We start from the raw sequence: 23849 nt of genomic DNA, 5'->3' as shown, positions 1-23849 counted from the left end.
AGGCGCCACAAACAAGTACACGCGAAACTGCGTCACCACAGCTGAGCTGCTTTTCGGTAACTGTGTCATAATGCCAGGTGCTGCGAGCGTGCCCAAAAAGTACCGACATAAGTTACAACCTTGAGGCAAGAGTTTCACCTTTCTGCATGCCCTGCTTAACTAGACAGTCAGAAAAGCTAATCCATACTGCACTCTAGCACTGCCTTGAATGTGGCAAGGCTTCACTTATCGAGTTCATGCAACCTGCAAAAAGGGTGTGCACCTGTTGTTGCACACGATGTCATCTCATTTTTTGTTGAAGGTCAACTGGTTGGCATCACCAAAAATAGATGAAAGCTTCGTCAGTTGCACAGGTGTCACAAATACACTTACCACTCTTAATTAGAAAACAACAACTTGCCATAGGCTTTAAGACAACATTTATTCATCAACCAGAGATCATACATAAAAAAAAAAACATTACCAGCATCTAGCTGCTCTTCCATGACAAAGTCATGGTCTTGCAGCAGAAGAAAAAGAAAGCTAACACTGTTCAGTGACATTACATGTCATAAAAATAAAGAGCAGTACAAACAAAACGCGCAAAACCGCGATCTTTAAGGACAATGAAAAAAAAAAAAAGTCTTGCAAGTCGAACTGCTGTGCTAGTCAATTTGGCCACAGGGCATGCTGCATTTTGAGCGATAAACAGCACATAGCAGAGGTGTGTAACTGTAGCAAGAAGGCACGAGTCATGATAGAAAAATGTGTGACTGGCATCTCGTGACGCTGCCTCCCCATGAAGCCCAAGCAGATAAGCGCATTATCTACTCAGAGAGACATGTCCGTGGTGGTGTCTTCAGCCTGGACTAACAGTGTGAGTACATAACCAGGTTCATCAAAGAGAGTCGCAACCTTCCTACCAGTAGAAGCCTTGCACTGGTGGGGGCAAAATGCTTTGCAGTAACCATTGTAAACACGACACAGTACTATAAAAAAGAACCAAGATCCTAGTGTGGAAAATGAGAACTTGCGCAGTCATCGTGACCACACAGTTAGGAGAAACAAAAAACACAATTGTGGCACTGTGCGCAGGTAACGACTGGGGGGCAGTAAAGCAGAAATAGCCTTTAACGAGAGCAAAGGAACACAAGTCCGGAAAAAGATTTGTTGCTTCTGGCTGCCAGTCTGTGCAGGGGGGGGGGGGGGGGGAAGTAATTGGCAGCACTCTACATAAGGCAGCACCTCTTCTTCCTCTTCTTTTTAACCTGCAGTGCTGCCCTGGTGGCCATCTCAAACACCTCCCGCACGCCCTCCTTAGTCTTAGCCGAGCATTCGAGGTAGCCAAAGGCGCTGATCCTGTCAGCCATGGCACGACCCTCCTCGCTCTTCACAGGTTCCTGCTTCATCTTGGCCAGCTCCTGCAAGATGCAGTCATTGTGAATAACTCACTCACAGGTATTGTGTCACCTGCAACAATGCCTCTGGGCTCCAAAAAGTGTCTCTCCACATATGTACAGTCTCTCTTAAACAAGACTAATGAAATATGCCGCTACTAGTTGAGGTTTTTGAGAAACCTCAATATAGGTGCGGCCATATTCACTGCTGAGCTAGGCTGAAAGGAGTTGGTGCACGAGGCTCATACAAAGCGACCCTTGCAAAAAACAAAGTTTTTTTCTTCTTTTTTTTTAGTGTGTGTTGCTCATTTAGCCAGAAGCATAATTATAGCCCTGTTTTGATTGGCCTTCTTTCTGCAACATATCGAATTATTATTGAAACATCGAATTTGCCATTATATAATAAGTCGAAAATAATGAAGACAGGAAATGCGAGTGGACAAAAATATAACTTGTCACCGATGGAGACCAAACCCATGACCATTGCATCATGTGTGCGATGCGCTACCAATTGTGTGTCGACTCCTTTAGGCAAAAAAAGAGTGCTTGACTCGCATATGGCTCGTCCCCACACGGCTCCGAGTAGTGCTGGCTAACACTCCCAGGGCGAGATCTTGTACAAAAAATACCCAAGTTAGTGGACAGATTGATGGCCGTTGCTGTAGCACAACTGGTAGTACATGGCACGCATAATGCGAAGCTTCTGGTCCCCATCGATGACAAATGGTCTTTTTGCCCGCTCTCATTTTCCCTTTCCTTTATTATATTGTACATTTCATTTTCAACCACAGCTTACCCCTGTGCTTTCCTTGGCTTCATTGCCTGCTGGCTTTCATATGGCTGAGATAAACAAAAATTGAGCCCGTCTCCTTTCTCATTCTTGTATGTGTGTGTGTGTACAGTGGAACCTCGTTGATAGGATTCTGCGTAATATGTTTTTCAGGATGATACAATGTTTTTCTTCTTTTCCAGATAATACGATTTGGTTGGATAATACGTTCGATGATACGCTTTATTTTCCGGTTTTCGTGAAGATTGTATCAACGAGATTCCACTGTGTGATCATCATCATCAGCCTATATTTATGTCCACAGCAGGACGAAGGCCTCTCCCTGCGATCTCCAATCACCCCTGTCTTGCGCTGGCTGATTCCAGCTTGCACCTGCAAATTTCCTAACTTCATCACCCCACCTAGTTTTCTGCCGTCCTCGACTGCGCTTTCCTTCTCTTGGTATCCATTCTGTAACTCTAATGGTCCACCGGTTATCCATTCTATGCATTACGTGGCCTGCCCAGCTCCATTTTTTTTCTCTTAATGTCAATTAGAATATCGGCTATCCCCGTTTGCTCTCTGATCCACAACAGTCTCTTAACGTTAGGCCTAACATTTTTCGTTCCATCGCTCTTTGTGCGGTCCCTAACTTGTTCTAGAGCTTCTTTGTTAACCTCCAAGTTTCTGCCCCATATATATTAGCACTGGTAGAATGCGGCATCATGATGAACTCGGTACTTCATGCTGATAGAGCAGACGCAGAGAGCATGAAGACAGATGGTAGACTATTGCCTAAGCACGTGTACTGCAGCACATGGAGGAAGCTACGGTAGCTAGGCTCGAGAGTAGCTAGACTCGATGCGCGTGCGAGGCGGCCATTCTGAAATGCCGACGGCTATATGGTAATGTAGACAGACAGACAAAGAACTTTTATTCAGGTCCTGAGGAACTGCGTTGGGACGCCCCCTTTCAGGGGGAGTCGGTAGCAGTCGCGGGCCGCTCCCACGCAGGGACCGGAAGACTGTGGTAACGCAGATTTAGGGTCGTACTCGATTCCAACGCGCCCGCAATTTTTGGACCTGTTTTATCGGAAAAAAGTGCGCATTAGATTCGAGTAAATACGGTATTTGTGGCTTGAGGGGAGCATTTGCTGTCTAGGTTGACTGCCGAACTTCCAGGCAGCCACACTGTAACCGGTATTTCATGTCCCGCAACTGCACTATAAGCGATACGCGTATACATAGAGTGCTATGGGAAAATTAACGGAAGCCTGAAAAGACCATATTATATCCGGTCCTGCACTATAAGCGGTTACGTTATAAGTGGTCTATACTGTATATATATATATATATATATATATATATATATATATATATACAAGGTGGTAGTCCCGGATTCGAGCCCGGGAGCAGGACACATTTTCCATCAACTGCGAGGCTTTTCTTTCGAGGAACCTGTATGGGCTTCCTTTGTAGCAACTGCTACGATTGGGTGTATGTCTCATTTTCCCTTTAATATACAGGGTGTTTCACGCAACTTGAACCAACGATTTAAATTAAGTGGTTAACTGCAGCTTAATGAAATCAACATATGGTTTGCGGTTATGTGGCACTCCATGGAATACTTTTTATATTCACTTTAGGGCCAAGTGCGTTTCGTTACATTGTACAGGGGATTCAGAAACGAGCAATCGAATTTTTGTATGGCAACGTACATACTGCGCGCTGACTTTTTTCAGCCTTTAAGGAAAGCCTGCAAAATATGAAATAAAGCCATGTGACTGCGCTCATGCGCTATCGTACTGCAGCGCTCTCAACCGTGCTTCGAGCAAAAGAACTGCGTGCGCGGACCATGGCTAAGTGAGCGGCTGCGGCTCTAGGCATCGGCTTCACGGTATGCCAGCATCTTTGTCGGTAGAAAGGACGCGCCGTCGTCCCTGACAAGAAAAAAAAATTGCCACGTAGCATGTACGTTGTCACAAAAAATTGATTCAGTCGTTTCTGAACCCTCTCTACAATGTAATGAAAAACACTTGGCCCTAAAATGAATATTAAAAATTCTGAATAATTGATCTTAGTTAACTCATTAAGTGGAATATAATAAATATTTTGAGGAGTGTGACATGACAGCAAACCATGTCGGTTTCACCCAGCTGCGGTTAACCACTTGTTCTAAATCCTTGGTTCAAGTTACGTGAAACACCCCGCACCCGCAAGCACACACACACGCGTGCGCGACACACACACACACACACACACACACACACACACACACACACACACACACACACAGAGAGAAAGGAAACAGGCTCAATTTTTGCTAATCACAACCATATGAAAGCCAGCAGGCAATGAAGCCAAGGAAAGTACAGGGGTAATTAGCTGTGTTTGAAAATGAGATGTAGCATATAATGAAGAAGAGGCTGTCCCAGCCAGGGGCGTAGCTGGGGGGGGGGGGCTTCAGCCACCCCCCCTCCTCCCGAAATTTTTTCGTGCTGGCATGCACCGCCGACCATAACAACCACTGGCGCCGGGAATCATTCTGCATTTTGTCTACAATGTCTTTTTCACGCTCGAAAAGACATTTCGGCACGAACATTGCGAAATCAGGCTGAATTTCGTGGTAACACTTCTGCGCTTGGAGTCACGTAATGCAAGGATCCCCATCTGAGCACAAACTTTCAAGGGCTTTTCGATAGCGAGCGGGCGCGTTGCGGCATCTCGCAGCGGCCGCGGAATCTACGGAGCGCATGGATTTCAATTCCAAAACTTTATGGGTATAAAGTTCTCATAAACTTTTGACATGAAAGGTGCACTGTCATTTCCAAAGGCGTGCTTTAGATTTTCAATTCTGGAACGTTATGGGGTTAATGTTCTTCTAAACTTGGGCCAGCATGCGCGCACTGGAGCCCTCGTGTCCAAGCCATTCCAGAAATGGAAGCACGCGCTCGCAATCTTCCACCACACACGAAAATACTAAATATCACCGTGACTGTCACTTAGCAGCTGATAATTTTCTCCAAACATTTTCAGGAAGCGTGCCCAATGTGATCGATCAGCTGGACCAGGGCAGGCAAAGTAAAACATGAGAAAACAGAGCAAGTAAACGACCGTATTATTGAGGATGTTTTTTTTTTTTTGCGGGCGACAAGTTCTGGCTCTCCGTGGCCACAGGGACAGTGGCCCTATGAATTTAAGCATAGCCCCGAATAAAATACAGGTATTTTCAGAGCGCTTCGCATGTGAGTTGATTGTGGAGATACATATCTGAAGAACCATTCGGAAAGTTGCCCCAGTAATGCATCGTATTTAAGCCCAGATGCACAAAACCAAATTATAGAAATTTGTGGTGAAATTATCAAAGAAAGCCTAGATGCAAAAGCAGGCTGCTTCTGCATACTTCCTGACGAAACAATGGACATCGCTGGAATCGAACAGCCTACTGTTTGTGCAAGGTACCTAAACAAGTATGCCAATGACATCGAGGGAGTGTTTTAGGTTTTAGCACCGGAATAGATGCCCATCTCTCATTGGGACTGCAGGTTCTATGTAAATCTGTACAAACTGCTGCAGATTCAAGTCACCCTTCCAGTGACCACTGTCTGTGAAACGCATGTTCCACATGCGTTCACTGACAATGTCTGTGGAACGCATGGTTAGGCTGGCGCTTCTATACACCTACAGAGACGTCGGAATCAACGTGTCCGAAGTCATTGACCGCTTCGCTCAACTTCCCCGCCGAGAGAAGTTTGTCCTTTAGATAGTGAAGCAGCAAAAATCAATGCAAGTAAAAAGGTCTGTTCCTTCAGGTCTATAAGCTCTTAATTATGAAAACGTATGACTGTTCATGAGCTTTTAAAACAGCAGAAATTTTTGCCGTTTATTCTAACAGTTAGCATTATGATCAAAATTATCATGCGAATATGAAAATTATGAGGACATAAATACCCATTTTGACCGACTTTGCTCATTAAGCCCGGTCCACGCGGTGTTTGCCAAAAACACTCGAATATTGGGTAGTTTAACTTGCCGCATCACCTGTGACTTTCGTTTGTCCTTTTCTTTCCTTTTTAGCTACCTGCTTTTATTTCTTTTTTGAAACGAAGCAATACCCTCCTTTAATTTTGCGTGCAGAATTGTTGGCGCTGTGCAGGCAGTTAAATTACACATTTTCGTACTAATTTCTGCATTATTCCTCTATTATTCTACCCATATGGCGCTGTCGCGACCGCCGCATGGCCTGAGTACATATCACGATTTTTGCGATCATAGCTTTGTTCTTGCCTAGATCATCTGTCTTTCTGTGCGCAAAGTTTACTATCTGTGACTGCGCAACATGTTTATTTGTCTTGTTTGACGCATTATATACAGTGACGTTTGCTTAAGGGGAGAGGCGGGTCAAAAAACGGCGATTTTCATTAAAGAAATAGGTTTTGTGTTTTTAATTGTTTCAGCAACATTGATCTCTCCTATTTCACATATGAAGAAATCAGAGCCAGAAATGATCGGGAAAAGTATAATAAACTCAGTTAAAGCACTCGAGGTGGCAAGAAAAGGCACAGATATGACACATGTTCAAGCGCGCGATGTGTGAAACCGCGGTGTCGCACGCCATTGGGCTCGTGCAAGGTGTTAGGCCTAAGCTTTTTCTCTCCAAGGTTAGCTTTGCCGCATCACAACCTCCCTGGGAAGTAGTAATAATAATTAGCAGAAGTAAACAAATTTTATAACTTTCAATCGCATTTTTCTCAATTTCATATTTTGGGCAAAACAAGGCGTTTGTGTACAACATTTTATGTACTTATTCTGGTCCAATCAAGACCACATTTGATGGGCGTAATTTTTAGGATATGTAGAATGCACTTATCTAGGATTTATTGCAATCACTTTATTCTTTTAAGGATGAAAATTTTTAATGTACTAGGGCACCAGCCACTGAATATGAAGCACCAGATAGGAAATTCTCTTAAAATGTTACCTGTAAAGGGAATTACATTATCTTGCTTATTAGCACTCAGTGGAGTATTAGGGATAAGAAAAATTATTTTGCACTGCTCTATCATGCTAACTGCTAAGTCCAGCAACTGCACAAACATGCACTGCTTCTCACTTATGCATGGCACTTAGGACATGAAAGCATCGAGATATCCTAAAACTAAAAGTAGATTTAGAATGAAGAGATCAAGCTCTATAAATGGTAGAATTTTCATTCGCCCAGCATCTTTATTTAAAAAGAAATGTTTCTGAGGAGCATCTCCCCTTAAATACGTAGATTTATTGGAGATTTATACATATTTTCTACCACAAGCAGTGAACTTTGTTTCCAGCGACTCTTTTTTGCCCTTTAGCGAGTTGTATCTTCGCATTTGTATATCCCATTCTATCTTCACATTTCTAATGTATATTTTGCAGAACTCCTACTTTTTCTTTGCACTCACTGTTGCGAGTATAATCTCGGTGTAATTCCAATAAACGACCGGTTACAGCTGCTCCTGCGCAATCTATTGCAACGAGGGACCGCGTCATTGAGATTTTTTCCTGGCCGTTGCATATGTACAAAAATGTAAACAAGGTTCTTGGGTGACAAAGATTCATCAAAATATTTGTCCTTAACTTATTCATTTTATGGCTTTTACGTTTTCATATCAGCTGCATGCACTGCTTTGCTGGTTTCGAACTGATATAGTTCTAAAGTTTGTGTGATATTTTCTTTACTTATTAAATAGACCAAAAAAAAAAAAAAAGCCGAAGCATTCATATCAGTTATTTCTGCCACAATTTTGGGGGCATACCAATATATTCATTCATGAAAAAATACATATTTTACTTGACAGTGCATAGCGTTCAATAATTTGTTTGCAGCAATGGCATTGGCAATGCAGTTATTATTCATGTATGTGATCCCTCGACAAATTCTATAAGGAGGAGGCCGCGCTGCAACCTGAGCCCCCCCCTCCAAATTTCTGGCTACGCCACTGCTCCCAGCTCATGCTAGCCAAGCTGTTCAACAGAAAACTTAAAAAATAAACAGTGCAAGATGGTTTTAAGACCTACTGTGTTCGATCATCAAATCTTCTGACACCATAGGTTTTATAATTATCTTGCATGGTGTATTTCTTTACAGTGCAGCTCTAAGGCACCCGTTCCTGCGGTGAGCATCGGTGTTGGCGTCACTGGTAACTGAGCAAACGAGCACAGCAAAAGATGAGCGAACGGCGAAAGCAATGAGGCGCAAGGAGAAAAGTGGAGAGGTGTGGAACCATGCGGCGAAAAGTGGAGGTGGGTATAGTGAAAGCGTAAGAAGAAAAGCGTAATGTGGTGGTGATGGCTACGAGATGGTGCCAGAGTAGCGTGTCGTCTTGGAGGTCTGTCGGCGGCGGCTATTGTGAATCGCGCCCTCGTGTTACACACGCGCTGGCTCTCGCGAACTCCACATTAGCGAGGCAGTCCACGCCACACTTTGCCTCGTTTGCAACGGGCTACACGAGAGTGATCGTCCGCGCCAGCCAATATAGCGAAATCAAAACACGTATAAAGCTGCGATCATATTTTGCATTAGGGAGTATCGTAATTGTCGGTGAAATTCTTTTAACCTTTTTCTGGTTGCGCAGCTTGGCTAACATTAGCTGGGACACACGGTGTGTGTGTGTAGTGCAACTGACTGTGGTCTGCTCCAGACCCCCGTCCGTTGCATTTTACTCCTTAAAGAAGCAGGACGGGTGTTAAGTGAGCTTTTGAACAACACTGTGGTGATAGGGGTCTAAATCTTGGATATGGGACCTGAAAGAGATCAGACATAATGCTAATGCATTTCCCTTGCATTTACTGCTAAATAACCACTGAATTTTTATTGAAAAACATCCACATCTGGTGAAAGTGGTGCTCGGCAGGGCTCAGTCCTTGCGGAAAATGCGCCCAGAATACAGTGATGGCATGAAAAAGCTGTCTTGGCACTGGCCTTGCTGTCGTTTGTAAGCAGAAAGCGGTGCTGCTGGCCTACCACTGTTGTATCATCTAGGCCACTTCGTGTATGGCATTGCTGACCAATGACTTCTACATTAATCACGTCAAGTTGTGCTGAAGGTGGAACTTTTTCGCAGAAAGACAAGCAGCACTCAAATCATGACAGGAGCAAGCACTCTCGTCGGTCGAATTAAAAAAGGCCACTTGAGTCTGGCCGCTTTTGCATGCATGTGCCCGAATGTGCTCATGACGACGAGGTAGATTCTATAATGTGCCACAATCATTTACTAGCACACCTACAAACTGATAGACAGTGGGCTCGTGATTCATGAAAGCACTGTAACGAAAGTACTATGGTACTGCTAAATTGAAGAACCACACATTTCTCGATAGCGCGAGCAGAAACATGATAAAGCCTTGTAGCAAATGGGAATGAAACCTGTGTGGCACTTTGGAATGGTGACAACGTTCAAGAAAGATTAGACACTGTAGGCACATCTTGCACAAAGCAACAAGTATACAAGAGTGATAATAGGGTGAAAACAAACTGACAAAAAAGTAAAGCAAGGACACATTGCCCAAGAACTTCGAACACAGCCGGTTTAGGAAAACCGAAGAGCAAATGCCCTTGTCTACAAGACAAAACCCAGAAGTACAGGCATCGCATGTACCAGCAACTCGGTCAAAAGATTGGAATGTCATCCACGCCTTCTGGGATGCGTAATGGACCGGAAGGCTTCTCACATTCTTAAAGCAGTGCGGAGCTCTGCTTCTGCCGATAATGAATGGCCCCAGTTTGCATTAGCCCATCCATGTGCACAGTGAGCAAACTCAGACATGCACATTGCTTATTTTGTCTCCATGGCATCTAATAATGCCTTTCAGAGTCAATATCTAGTTTGACAGCCTAGGCCAACACAGTGCCACTTCGAATTCATCATCATTCATTACTTTCAACAGTGCAAGAAGTGATCATGTTCCCGTTAGGAGAAGCGCACTTGCAGGGGTGCGGTGCAGTGCAGCATTCAATATGTATATCAAATGTGGCGGCGAATAGGAGTTCGATACAAGTGTACGACTTTCTATACTTTCATACAAGATTTTCAAGGGGATAATTTGCGTGTTCGATATATGTAGGTTCTGCACATTTGAGCAGAACGAGATTTACAATTTACACCTTCAAGAAAGTGACTTGAATAATGCAACTACAATAAACCCGCTTTTTGATATCCTGTCAGTTGTGTTCCATCGCTGAGGTTCCTGGCTTTCGAAACATTAGTCTGTTGGCCAATGCATTGATGCTTCCTTTAGCAATTCAATCAAGTCATCCGCTGCTTCGGGCAATCAGGCTGCATTCACGGATTGCCTACACAGTTGACTTCCATTAATTCGACCCTGATAGGACACAACATTGACAAAATTAGCCGAATTATCCGGCAAATTGAATTTAGACAAGAGGAGAAAATGGCAGCATTTACTCGATTTTAACATGCCCCGAATCGTACACGCATCTACTTTTTTATGGGTTCAAAGTAGAAAACGAACGTAAAATGATAGAGCTCCTACACAAAGTAGAAATTGAATGTGTACGAGATTTTTTAGCAAGAAAAATGTAGCCTGCCTTCGTTTCTGTAGATGAAACCTGCGAACTTTACCTTCACAGAATGTAAACGTATTCACTTAATGTCCATAATGTCCATTGTCAGCACTCTTGACAACACTTTATCGCTGTGTACAAGGAACCAAAACATGTCCTTTTATTTTTTATTTATTTTTTTATTTACAAATACTGCCGTCTCAGTGTGAGACATTGCAGGGGTGGGTACATAAGTAGCCTAAATAGTACAATCAGTAGAGCATGTTACATATGTGCATGGTCAGTACAAACAATATTGCGTGTAAAGAAAGGCATGTATTCAAAGCTACAAAAAATAAGGAGTACACCAGCAGGTCTAATGAGAGATGTGATAGATTTCTTTTGCAAATTGTGCGGGAGGTAACTGTCGAAGTGAGCCGTCAAGGCCATTCCAGAGTTCGACTGTTCGACGGGAAAAATGAAAATTTAAAAGTGTTCAAGCATGATTGAAATGGAACAAGGTTAAGGGGGTGAGTGCTTCGAGTTGCACGCACAGGACACTTCACAAATGAAACCGGTGCCGCAATAACCGACGACCCGTGTATGATTTTATGCAAAGTGATAAGACGCTCACACGTGCGTGTGTGTGCAGTGTGTCAAGCGATAGGTCATAGGCATGTGAAGAAGGTGAAAAATGGCGGTCATATCTGTTATAAATATATCTTATCGCTTTGTTTTGCAAAGATTCCAATTTGTTAGTGTCACAAGAAGAATACGGAGACCAGACAACGGACGCATACTCCAAAACTGGCCTGATCAGTGTCTTGTATGCAGTTAGTTTTTAATCCTTAGTAGCATCTTTTAATGTATGGTATGGTATAATGTATGGACCTATGTATGGTCCATAGCACTTTTTGACATTCTGCATTTATCAAACGACTCTGCAACATACACAAACGGGATTGTAGCCCACTCCTAGACTAACCACTTCGCTAGTTCATCCTGCGACGCATGCAATTCTGCAGAGCGCCAAGAACACATGACATTACTTGTTGCCGCTAGCTTTGAACGTGCTTATGTAATCAGACTGAATGCAGAGCATTGTCATGTTATGCAAGATCTCTTGCCATTCATAGTTGCCATCTTGTGATGGTAATGGCAATGATGCTGGCTAGGCTGGCCAAGCTGGGTCTGAAGGTAGGCTGTTGTGAACGCTGTGAACATGGTTTAAGTTTCATATCATATTGCACATGCAGGCAATTTTTCGGCGTATTTTATTGAGGGGAAAAAAAAGAAAGAAAACTGCATTACAACCAGGTAAATATCCAAATAATTAGGCGTGGGCAAATGTTCAAAGTTTTGAATATGGATAGCCATTGGGTAATATTTGATTTGTATTTGAAAAGGAACTATTCGGTATTTTTGAATATTTAAAACTAACCAAATATTTTGCAACAATCGACTGTTTAGGTCTGGTTTGCATTTTGAGTCTGCTAAACAAAGTCACTAATAATAAAAAATGTGACGATGACAAAAGTTTTCGAAACAATGCAGAAATATAGGTATGTAAGCATTCTTTTAGGTTTCGCGGCAAAAGCCAGCACGACAACCTGTTATTTTCTCTTCTAGTCTGTCATTTGGTGTTTTTGGCAGTATGTCTATGTTGCAGTTTTATCTTTTACGCTACAACCCTGCGACGTTTTCCTTGTAACAGGCCCTTTTACGTGTGTCCACGGCACACAAGTCCTCCAGCCGATGTGTACATGTGCAGTCGGTTGCCCTTTAATTAAAGTTAGGCCCCCAGCCCAGTTTTCAATAAACCCTCTGCAAATGAATGAGCTCTTTCCACCAGTTTGCAGTCGCCACATTGTCGTGTTGTTTACAGTGCTGTCTTGCTTTGAACTTTAATGAATTTTATTACCACTGATTGAGTAACCACTTTGTGCAACTGTACCTTCGTCGTTTTAGCTGTTGGAGAATTTCGTGCTGTTGGTAGCATAATTGCTTGTGTCATCAATCCTAATTTTTGCTGCTGGCTCCAAGTACAGAGAGCACTTCACATGCAAGGAGTTTGCTGATCTGTCATAATTCACAGAACACCATCAAGCCTCATGAACAACGGCAACCATGTCTGGGTGTTGACCAAGCATTTGGGTTGTTGCAGTCACGAGCGACCTGCCGTTCAGCTCACTGCTCATTACCAGCCAAGGATCGCCAGATAGAAAAGAAGCGGTCACGTCCAAAACACGCTCTTCACTCAACAGCTACTGAAATAATTGTGGGCATCCCGAGCACTGTGTGCCTTTATTTTAGTAAACACTATGTAATTTGTAGACCAGAATAAAGTAGTTGATGACATCAATGTGTTGTGGGAGGCCGGAAGTCCGCGACACGACCATAGTCGTGTCGGTAACTGGGCACACGAGTATGGATTGATGCCATTACACGTTTACCTTTGCTTTGCAGCGAGCCCTTGTGGAAACCCCAAGCTCATCAACAGAAGGTCAAGATTCACACTGTTTGGTATTTGCTATCATGATTGACAAGAAACTTGCAAGTCGCACAGCAGTGAAGCAGTGATACACTGTGTTAGCGAATGCTTCTGTGGTCAAGATGGCGGACGACCAATGCCGGAAGAGCAATGTGACATTGCGTGAACACTATGTATAAGGAAACGAATCTTGAACACAACCCAGGAGGATCTGATTTAAACTGATCTTGTGGCTTCTTTCACTGCCGAGTGGAATAGCACAGACCATTATTCCTTATGGTTCTACAACTGCCACATTGTGAATGAAAATGAAGGCGCAGTCCCGCTAGAAATGAAATCCTTTCTTTTGTTTTTCACAAAGGTCACTTGAGCTCTGTCCTTCTTTGATAAAAAACCCCAACTTTTCCATGTTCACCCAATGACAATGAATCTGCACTACAGCCCTCTTATCATACTGCCATACAAAAAGGGCAGTGTCTGAGCTTCTTCTAGAACATATGCAAGGTGGGAAGAGGGCAATAAACGTCATGCTAACACACCTTGATTGTGGCTGGGTCTGAACGCAGGTCCTTCTTGTTAGCGACCAGGACTATGGGGACGCTTGGGCAGAAGTGTTTAACTTCCGGGTGCCACTTCTCTAGAATGTTCTCCAGGGAGTCGGGTGAGTCAATACTGAAGCACATTAAGATTACGTCTGTGTCTGGGTAAGAGAGCGGCCGCAACCGGTCGTAGTCCTCTTGACCGGCCGTATCCCAGAGTGCCAACTCCACCTGGCAGTAAGAGAGAGGAGTGGACACTAAGCAAAGGGTAAGCAAACTATAGGGTCAGTTTTATTCATTCACTTCACCCCATGCACCAGTTCACCATGCTCTACGACAGATACCAAGTGCAAAACAAGGTGCAGGCATGATTTATTTATTTGTACATATTGCAGCATATATACTGGGCTGTAGCAAAAGTGGGCTACAAAAGAACAAGACAAATTGTACAAGTGCTCAATGGGTGCTAAAAATTCATGGTTAAAAAGTTAAATTAAATTATGTGCCAAAACCACCATCTGATTGATTATGAAGCATGCCGTAGTGGAAGACTCCAGATTAATTTTGACCACCTGGGGTTCTTTGTAACGCATCTTAGCCGCCAAGGTGATGCTTCGCCAACACAGCCGGTGCTTCCTACATTAAAACTTCACAAACAGTGTGAGAATGACTGCCTCAGAATGCTAAAAATAAAAAATATGATACAAAATGACAATATTCACTGGCTAAGCTTCACAGCAGTAGCAGATGCCAAAATTTGTGTGATAATTTCTAATATGATTATTAGTTAACATTTCACCTTTTGCTTTAGAAAGTGAAGTCAGATCATGGGGTCTATGGGCCCATTCACACTTGCGACTAGGCGAGGTCGCGCGACCAAGTTGGTCGCAAAGCGACCAGTCGCAAGTAGTCGCAAATGGTCGCTTTTTTCGAAATGTGACCGTTTCGGGCCAGTCGCTCACTGCTCGATTTTTCAGTTGCGCGACCACAGTCGCAGAACAGCTGAACCAATCAGATGCGAAGGAACAGGACGTCCGTATACGCAGACGCTTATTTTACGCGGCGATGACATTTCAAGCAGACGTGAACGGCATATCGTGATACATTTCGGTTTAGCGACTCGTCGGTCGCATTTTTAAGTGTGAACATCGTTCATCTTGAGTAGTTTTCTGGTCGCCAGTCGCAATTGGTCGTGCGACCTCGCCTAGTCGCAAGTGTGAATGGGCCCTAAGTCCCAACGCAACTCACAGGCTACAAGAGGTGCTCTGAATTAATTTTGACTGCTTGGTTTAAAATATGCACCTAAGTGCACAAGTATTTTTGCTTTGCGCTCTCATTGGAATGTGGCTGCATTGGCAACCTCAGTGTTCAGCAGCGGGCACTGATCCTGGGTTACAGATCATGTTGTGATTGCACAAGTTGAACAGTGCTCAACCTTATGCCTCTCTGCCTTTCACCAGTTGCTCACTGCTCCAGTTAATGTGTTTTCGCATTGCGAAAAAACATAGTATAGAAAAATGCTTACTGGAACAGCAACACATTTCAAGGTACATTTTGGGTCCATGTTTCTTGTAACTGGTACCTGGCAGAAAGTTTCTAGGAAGGTATTATGCCTCGAGTACTGTCCAACTCCAAACTTCAAATATAGGATTGTATCCTAGAGACTAACTAAAATGTTTATTGAAATTTAAATAATTGTATTTATCCTGCAAAATTATGATGTCTGCCGTGACTATAAAGCTTGGCTTGTAAAAATTGCCATCTTGTCTTGAATCTTTCATTTTAAATAATCTGAGTCAGTTGCTACAGAAGCTTGCTATACAAGTAGTGCACACCGCCTATAGAGACGCCACTGATGGCCACCTAGCAGACGCTTTCGAAAGTGTGCTTGGGAGCAGTAGCAGACAACCCTTTGCAGCAACAATGGCTGAAGCTAGTCGCTGCAATTTCTCTGTTCAGATGCCAGACTGTTTCTTCCGTGGCGACAGCTGCAGGAAAGGAGCAGGCCTCTATGATAGGAGCAGACATGTCGAGTATAGGAAAGTCTGCACAAGAATGTCACCGGAGTTTAGGACAACCTAGTCCACATACGTGCCATGTGCGTCCCGCAGACTGGCGCAATGAAGTTGAGTTATACGAAGTGGAGCTCATGTAAACAGCTGCCTGGTTTTGTTGACTAAAGCGATGTCTCGATCGTATTTAATTCTACCGTTGCCGTAATACTGTTTCTGGACCTTAATAATAGGCACAGGTGGTTGGTGCAGAATTATATCTCAGACGGCACGATGCCTGCACACATTGTAGTGATATATTTGCCGATGAATACATGTGACATCGCCGAATAAAGGCCGTCAAAATCACCTCAAGAAGAGTAATTGCGATTTTGTTAATGGGCACGGCATAAGGTGTTATCGGCGTACACTAGTCAACGAAGTCACCCCATTCAAGGGTGAATATACGAGTTAGTGCTGTACCGCCAATACATTTCCGCTGCATACGTCGACGAACTGCCTTTCCTGCTGCGGTTGTCACAATTTAAAATTCCCTTAGTGACCTGCTTGGAAATATACTAACTTTTCAGTATTCTTTGTTCGAATGTTATGGAAGAGAGATGTCAAACAATATATTTAAAATTGGCCGCCGGTGCCGGCCAAAGTAGATGGGCCCCGGCAGCAAGGCTGGATTTAGTCCTTTGCAGCGTAGCCACTGCGACTCTTCGCCACAAAAGATAATAAGAAAAAATTGATTGAGCGTAATATGCGCACGCAAGAAGAGACTACGCCGTGAAACAAACAACGCACTCTGTGTGGTAAGTCTGCTCGAACAGCATTAAGGCGTAAATGCGTTTTAAACGTGATGCGACCTTTTCAGTGAAATTCAAACAGCAATCCTCGCCCTGAGCTACCTCTTTTCCAACAGATTTCTAAATTAACCACAATATCGACGATGTCCTCGGGCGAAAAGAATAAAGCTGTTGAAGAATCACTTGCCTGTAGTTATTCCGCCAAACCGCGTGATTGAAGCCCCCTAATACCTATACTAAATGAGGTGAAGCAAGAACCTTGCAAATAAAAAATATTAACAGTTCTGCATGAAGCAAACTAGCAACAGTTGAACACAGGCAACACTATGCATAAAACAGATCCAAAACATGAACGGCACGACAGCTGGTGTGACGATTTCACACGCCATATAAAACTGACAAAATCAGTCCTTGCAAGCCTCAGTAGTTTAACACACAACACGATGATACACTTGTGCCGTCGATCGTGCACCCAGGCTAGAGCAACATGGTAAAGAAGCGGAAAACAACAGAAGCGACAAGTGGCATTCAGAACTGAAGCGAAATGCATTTAACCCGCATGCTGCACTGCGGATAAACCAAACAACACATGGATAGTTCGCGATTAACTTTGCCACTTAGGCATCCAAACATGATCGAGGTCCAATAATACCGAGATGAAAAAAAAAAAAAAAAAGCATGCGAACAAGACATTTCCTGTGGAGCGGCTTCCTACCGCTCATGTGGCATCATGGAATTAGAACCATGTCACCAGCAAGTTTTTGAAGCTATTTGAGTACCCCACCGCGCAACAATTATTCTTCGACATGCCTTGAAGCTTTGGTCACCACACACATACGAAGGGCGTTGCTTATTTTGCTCCTAGAATGTGAATCGAACTGAGAAGCACAAGCAGCGACGCAGAAAACAATGACGGATGGCTGCCTCCTCTCCTGAGAGCACGTCAAGAGGCTGTCGCCAACAAGTCCGTCGGCCTGCACTACACGTGTAGCCAAAGCTTTGCAGGCATGAAACATCAGAGAACAACAAAAATAATTAAATTCAGCACATCATGCATCTCAACGCTCACTTGAAAGGGGCAAGCAACCTGCTGCAAGTAATGCCCGGAGTGTTGTTTGTTTAATCACAGCTACAACTCTTCTGGCACTGTGAATTATACATCTTGCTCATTTAGATATACATTGTCTGGTGCAACTAAAGGTAATGGCTATACAATGTTCAAGAATATGTATATACTAAAAGTCTAAAACAAAACAAGACCAACCTCAGCATTTTCCAGCAAAACTTAGTTACAATCTGCACAGCAGAACCTGCACCCAAAATAGCACAGAAATAATACACTCTCTGTAGTGGTGGCAAAAATGAAGACAGTCGGAGAACCCGGATATATTGAGTATAATGAATTATTGTGTACAACGAATAGCAGTAATATCCCCTTGAACGATTTTTAATAAAATTTTTATTTTATATATTGAATTACCTTATCGAACTGTTTTGTGATCCCCTTCAGATTCGATATATCCGGGTTTGACTATTTTCATGGCACCCCTGAGCGATTGGGAAAGCAGATTCTGTAGTGACTACTGTGTTTCCTGCACATGGCTGTGGCATCATCGAAAGTTTGTTAGCACAAAACAGATTAACAGAGATTTACTGCCAGTTCCAGCGTGAAATGAAATATATTGAGATAATTTTGCATGCCAAAGCTATGTCATACAGTGAGGCCGCTATGACTGGATAAGAATATGCAGCGTGTGGTATATCACAAGTGTTTTAATTGAGTAAGCATGTCACAGGAAGCAAACTGTGCACCATTTTACTACTGCCAGTAGTCAGGCGCTTAACCCATTAAGTACCAAGAAAAATCTACCAATTCCATTTTTCTGATTTTATGTGTGAGATTATATTTTCACAGTGTAAGTACATTGTGAAAGTTTCATGAGTGCCGCTTTATTCTTTGAAACGCTATGATAGTGTACTTTATAAAGTACGCTGAGCCTTTGTGGCAGCAAAACCTGATGTACGTCACCATATGTACATGCTACATTTTGGAGCTTCAAAAAACAAAAAGGCTTGCAGCGAAGAGTGAAACGAACTTTGCATAAGCCCTCATAACCTTCTGGTAGCAAAATGAGCATTTTAGTGGAAAATATTCTTTGCTGGGAGGTGTTTTCACTATTCAAATGTGCAGCATGATTTCACGGGGAAGGACTTTGGTGTTGCTTTCAGAGGCGCGCATGATAAAAATATATTATTGATGCAGATCTACACGTGATATCTTACGCTGAATGCAGGTTTTCAAAACTAAAGCATTCAGCATTTGGTTCAGTGGTAGTTGAAACATTCAACACACTGGTGGCATCTCCTCTAATAACAGTCTGCTCTCGCATGCCAGTCCTGTTGTATGATTTGGTCAGCAACATTTTCTATAGAACTTACTGACCTTTCAACAGATGGGATCTACATCTGGTTCCTTTATGCAGGTTGCTCTACTTTCATTGCATAACTCAACTCAATTGGCAGATGAATATAGATTGTCTTTGTTGGTTTCTATTTCCTCCCACCTATTGTCCGATTTGAAATAAAAGCCTGCATAAATAATCTGTCGTTTTAAATAACCTTCATATGATATCTAAATGCATTTTTATTTATTTCAATTTAATGCAGCACTGCTCGCTATTTTATTGACTCTGAAGATAAGAGCGTCATCTTTCTCGGCAGCAAGAAAGGAACCAGGAGGAATAATAGCAATCTTGATGTAATACTGAATATATTTTTACCTGCAATAGCCTCCGAAGTGTTTGTAGTCAGCAAAAAATATTCACAAAATAGTGAGCAAAAAATAATGGTAGAAAAGCCACCATGTGTGCTTCGAGAACAAGCACACCCCTCTAGCATACACATAGGCCCAGTGTACTTCACAAAGTACACCATACATTCATCTTCTTGCAACGCTATAGATATGCATTGTATATGAAATGTCATGCATGCATCGTTTACGCCATTCTTTTCTAAAACTTCCACACAAACCTCAGCTTTGTGAAGCATATGATATGCTTGATAAAAAATAAAGAAGGTGCATCTACAGCAACACCTGCTATGTTCAGCACTTCTCCAAGTTTGGCGATGAATAAATCAAATACATCACGGAGCTGACAAAAAGACTACAATGTGGTCGTCTTGGCAGGGCTCTTAGCAAATTAGCAAATCGGTGGGCGACTGTATCTGTACTATTCTAAAATTAGTTTTCCCTTTGACTGGCCACAAATTAAGGACTGTAAAATTATTGGTGTCAATACGACAATCGTAAGCAAGCTTTAAAAATCCGGCATTTTATGATAAAATCGTAAAAGCTAGCAGATATGGTGTTGCATACATCTTAAAGGCACACTAAAGGCAAATACTAAGCCTACGTGGATTGTTAAACTACCATTCTAGAAACCTCGCCGCGGTTGCTTCGTGAGAAAAAAAGGACAGTTTTTGAGAGAAATCGCGTCTGAAGGGTTGGCATACCTTTAGTGCAATTCAAGTAGCCTGCCCCCGAGTGGGGATGCTACATACGCCATCACCACCCTTTACTGCAAAACGCGTGGTCATAGAGTAACCGAGACAAGACAGAGCGGTTGGATTCACCGCTGCAGCTGCTCTTGGTGAAATGGCGAGGACCGTTCGGGGATCCCGCGACATGGACGTGGCATTCCCTGCTACTTGCAGTTGGTGCGAGTTTCGTGAGCCACCAGAACCAACGCGGCACTATGCAAAAACTAAACTATACTGAAACAGGAAAGCATGGGCGGGGCAGAGTGGAGAAAACGATACTGTTCGGCTGCCTGCGACGTTGTCAAGGGTAACGTCAACGAGTTAATTTTTCTAGAAATCAAATAGAAATGCACAAGTAGCAATTACTTTCATATTGTAATGCAATGCAATTATCTCTTTATTACGAGTTGTTGAGTACTAGTGACAGAATTATAATGAGTGCCTTTGTCATCGAGCTATTATTAGCTGAATGTCCCGGGGGAGTCTAATTGTGTTCTGCAATTATTTCAATTACTAAAGCTCTGTCCACGATAATATCAAAGGCTTAGAGTTCTCAAGCACTAATCTTTTACTTTAGCTTGACTTAATGTTTCCTTTTAGTGTCCCTTTAAGGAACCTTCTGATTGTGCCTATGTAAAATTTGTATGTGCAAACTATGCAAGTTGGACATTAGGACTGTTTAGTCTTGCATAGCTGATGAAGGGAATAAGTGCACGGAAAAAAACTGAAAGGGGGGAGGGCGGGGAGACCCTCTTACAGTGTTGTGTACGTTGCACTAATTTGTCTCATCAGCTATGCAAGGCCACAGGACATTCGTTTGTAGCACCAGTATGTGGTCAAGTAGTAGCTGGCTCCTCTACCCCGCACTCAGAATTTCTCGAATGGCTAGTCGTAATTTAAGTGCATTGCGCGTGAAATGGCTGATTGTGTTTTTGTGATTGAGTATTTTTTTATAGTTAAGACATGAAGTCCTCATTTGTTGATGCCCAATAGAACTCCCTGAAAAATTCCAGGTCTTCATCCTTTCTGCACCTTTACATAATGATGCTGAAGAGGGAAAAAGTATGTTAGAAACTGACTTTTCCGCAGAAGATTACTACCTGACAGCACAAGGCTTGTTTCTATTGTAATTGCCTGTAGGTGGACTGGTGTATTCCATGGTTACTTTAGTGCGTCCAGTGGTTAGTTGATGCTGCCCTGACAGTAAGTGTCAAGATCTGCGCACACCTCTTTGATGCACGTGCTCGCAAATCTGATGTCAAGCAGATTTGGCCAGAAACTTCCTTGACATGTCTGCATTGCAACACTGTGATTTGGTGTGTGGTGTAATGAGAGAGAAATGCAGGAGGGAAAGCCAGTATTCATGTGTTTGAATTTTGGAACTTGTTCATTAAATAGCTTCTATTTGTGACCACCAACTACTGTTCTTGCAGTTTTTGAGATGATGGGCATGAATATAAATGGGGCAAAATCTGGTAGCATTGAAAAGTTGCTTGAGTGCCCTGGTGAGCAAAGACTATATGCATTCCATAGTCCATGTTGCTACCTGTCTGCCAATCACCTCCCAAGACAAAAACTAAAGAGACCAACAACTGAGAAAAATGAGATCATGGTGGAAAATAAAGGATGAATTCGAATATGATGGTAATTCAACGAGAAATCCAAATTCTAAATATGCACAGACACTTGCATAAAATTGGTGACATCGCAAAACCAACTCCGGCGCTAGAGAGGTCCCAAATTCGCTTTGGCTTTCATTAAAGTGGCTAGCGCAGGCTGGGAATTTCATAATGTTACTTTTTCACGGCTGAGGAAATCGCGGCGAGGAACCCGCAGCGCGCTATCGCGATCGGCCTCCTTACGTGGTACGAATCGCGATCAGGTTTCCTCGGGTGCCTCCGGTCACCGCAAGCAACTTGAGGTTGTCGAGAAAAAAAAAAAAAAGCACACAATATAACGGCGGGGCGATCGTTACTGTACGTTCGAGATTCGATCCTGCCGGGAACGCCCGCGGACTGTCCGTACCGACGACGGCCGCTCACATCACACAGTCCGTTCCGGGAAACGCAGGAAACGAGACAGCGCGCTTCAATCGTCCGCGCAGGTTCTTGCACCAAAACACGCGCCACATGCGGTCTCGAGAAAGTGCACTGGGAGGCGGTCTGGGATGATATCGATTTACCGTCGATCACCGGGCGTGCGAGGTCGCTTACATCGAAACCGGCGCACGCGCGTTGCAAAACACTACCGAGATTGCGTGAATGACAGGGCACCTGTCGCAAGCTAAGTGCAAATCGACGACACAACTTGCTCACTGCACGCTTACCAGAACTAAGAAAAAGAGACAACGCATAACCAGAAGCAGCATCGAGATTTCGCGCTCTCAATTTCTGCACTACGTGACTAACGATGAGCCGGCGCTCGTCGAGCGACAAGGCGGCATGTAGCGCAAGGGGATGTCGAAAACAAAACGCGCAGAGAAGAAAAAAGAGAGAGAAAGAAAAATACCGCTTTGCTCCCACCCCTCCCTCACACCGTCGGCGGGGGTTAGTCATGCGCTCCGCATCCTGAAGCACGCCCTCGGACTAACGTGCTTGATAACGCCGCTGTTGCGACCGTCGGCGATGAATCAACAGACGCGTTCAGCGTTCTCAACTCGGAAACGTCGAACAAGCCGCATTTCACCATGTTAAGAGAGACCCACAGAGAAAAAGAGAGAGGCAAAAGAAAACGGCATGATGCCACAGCGACCCCCGCCCCCTTCAATAACCGTTAACCATGCAACCATCTCGGCACGCAGGCGTTTGTCTGAATGGTCAATCTACACTGAGTGCATGCAAATGATAAAATAGAAGGTAGCGGCAACACAGAACTCCGAAAGCGCATTAAGTACGGAAAGCGACACCTAACAGCAACAACTTGATCACTTTCGCAACGACGCCGGGTTTAGCTAGTAGGCCGGGTTCAGCTATGTGCTACTCTCGGATCGTTCGTTGGCGACGGTTGTCAAGCAAGCAAACCCTACCGATAACCATATTTAGCTAAACGAGTGCACTTTGGAGCGTCGGAGTGCACGCATGTCAAAAGATCGCGGAAGCGTGCTTCAAGAGATTTGAAAAATTTGTTTACTACAAGGGACGCCGCGGCCTCATTAGGCTTAAAGTGGGAATGGAACAGAGCGAGTCACAGACAGATAGCAACCGCTCGTACAGCTACCGGCCATACGCACCTGCTTGCCATCCACTTCAATATCAGCCACGTAATTTTCGAACACGGTTGGGACGTAAACCTCGGGAAACTGGTCCTTGCTAAACACGATGAGAAGGCAGGTCTTTCCACAAGCTCCATCGCCAACTATCACAAGCTTTTTCCGGATAGCGGCCATCTTCCGGTGCTGTTCTCGCGGCCGAGCCTCGCTGTTGAAGCCGTGCTGATGCGAGTTGCGACGCGGTCAAGGCCGACACAAACGCCAAAGCTTAGGTCAATCACTCGCTGTGGTATCGACAATACTCGTATGGGGCGGATAAGATTCCTCCGATGACGAGCCGTCCGCTCCCCGCACTCCTTACTAGAAAATATTCACCATGCTAGCAAAACCGACGCAACGGCTCCTAGCGGCAATAATTTGCTGCTAAACACGGTAACGATGCGGTCATATCATTATACAAGTTGGCTCATACTTTGTAGTTGAACAATGTGAGTATATAGAATTTTTGTTTTGTTGAACGTAATAAAGTTTCAGGCATTGGCGTTTCGAACGAAAGGGCCGGCATTGGCCGGCGTTGCCGTC

General features: G+C 43.7%; 1 protein-coding gene across 1 annotated transcript; it reads right to left on the bottom strand.

Moving 5' to 3' along the window:
• Positions 1 to 402: 402 nt before the first annotated feature.
• LOC119449370 (rho-related GTP-binding protein RhoC) lies at positions 403 to 23664 on the bottom strand. Its single transcript, XM_037712540.2, has 3 exons — positions 23289 to 23664; positions 13717 to 13947; positions 403 to 1400 (listed from the first exon to the last, which is right to left on the bottom strand). Exons 1-3 carry the CDS (start codon positions 23442 to 23444, stop codon positions 1209 to 1211), a joined length of 579 nt encoding a protein of 192 aa, XP_037568468.1. The 5' UTR covers positions 23445 to 23664; the 3' UTR covers positions 403 to 1208.
• Between the last annotated feature and the right edge of the window lie 185 nt (positions 23665 to 23849).

The sequence above is a fragment of the Dermacentor silvarum genome, chromosome 4 (genome assembly GCF_013339745.2).
Source record: "Dermacentor silvarum isolate Dsil-2018 chromosome 4, BIME_Dsil_1.4, whole genome shotgun sequence".
Classification (NCBI taxonomy): domain Eukaryota; kingdom Metazoa; phylum Arthropoda; class Arachnida; order Ixodida; family Ixodidae; genus Dermacentor; species Dermacentor silvarum.
The sequence above is the reverse complement of the archived record's forward strand: the minus strand, read 5'-3'. Positions and strand labels throughout refer to the sequence as shown.

Bases quoted from the DNA above. Each gene is read 5' to 3' on its own strand.
- LOC119449370 (XM_037712540.2), bottom strand. From the start codon at position 23,444: ATGGCCGCTATCCGGAAAAAGCTTGTGATAGTTGGCGATGGAGCTTGT. The intron at 13,948-23,288 runs GTGCGTATGGCC...TCTTACTGCCAG, and splicing joins TTGAAGTGGATGGCAAGCAG to GTGGAGTTGGCACTCTGGGA. The intron at 1,401-13,716 runs GTGTGTTAGCAT...TGCATCTTGCAG, and splicing joins CAGACCCAGCCACAATCAAG to GAGCTGGCCAAGATGAAGCA.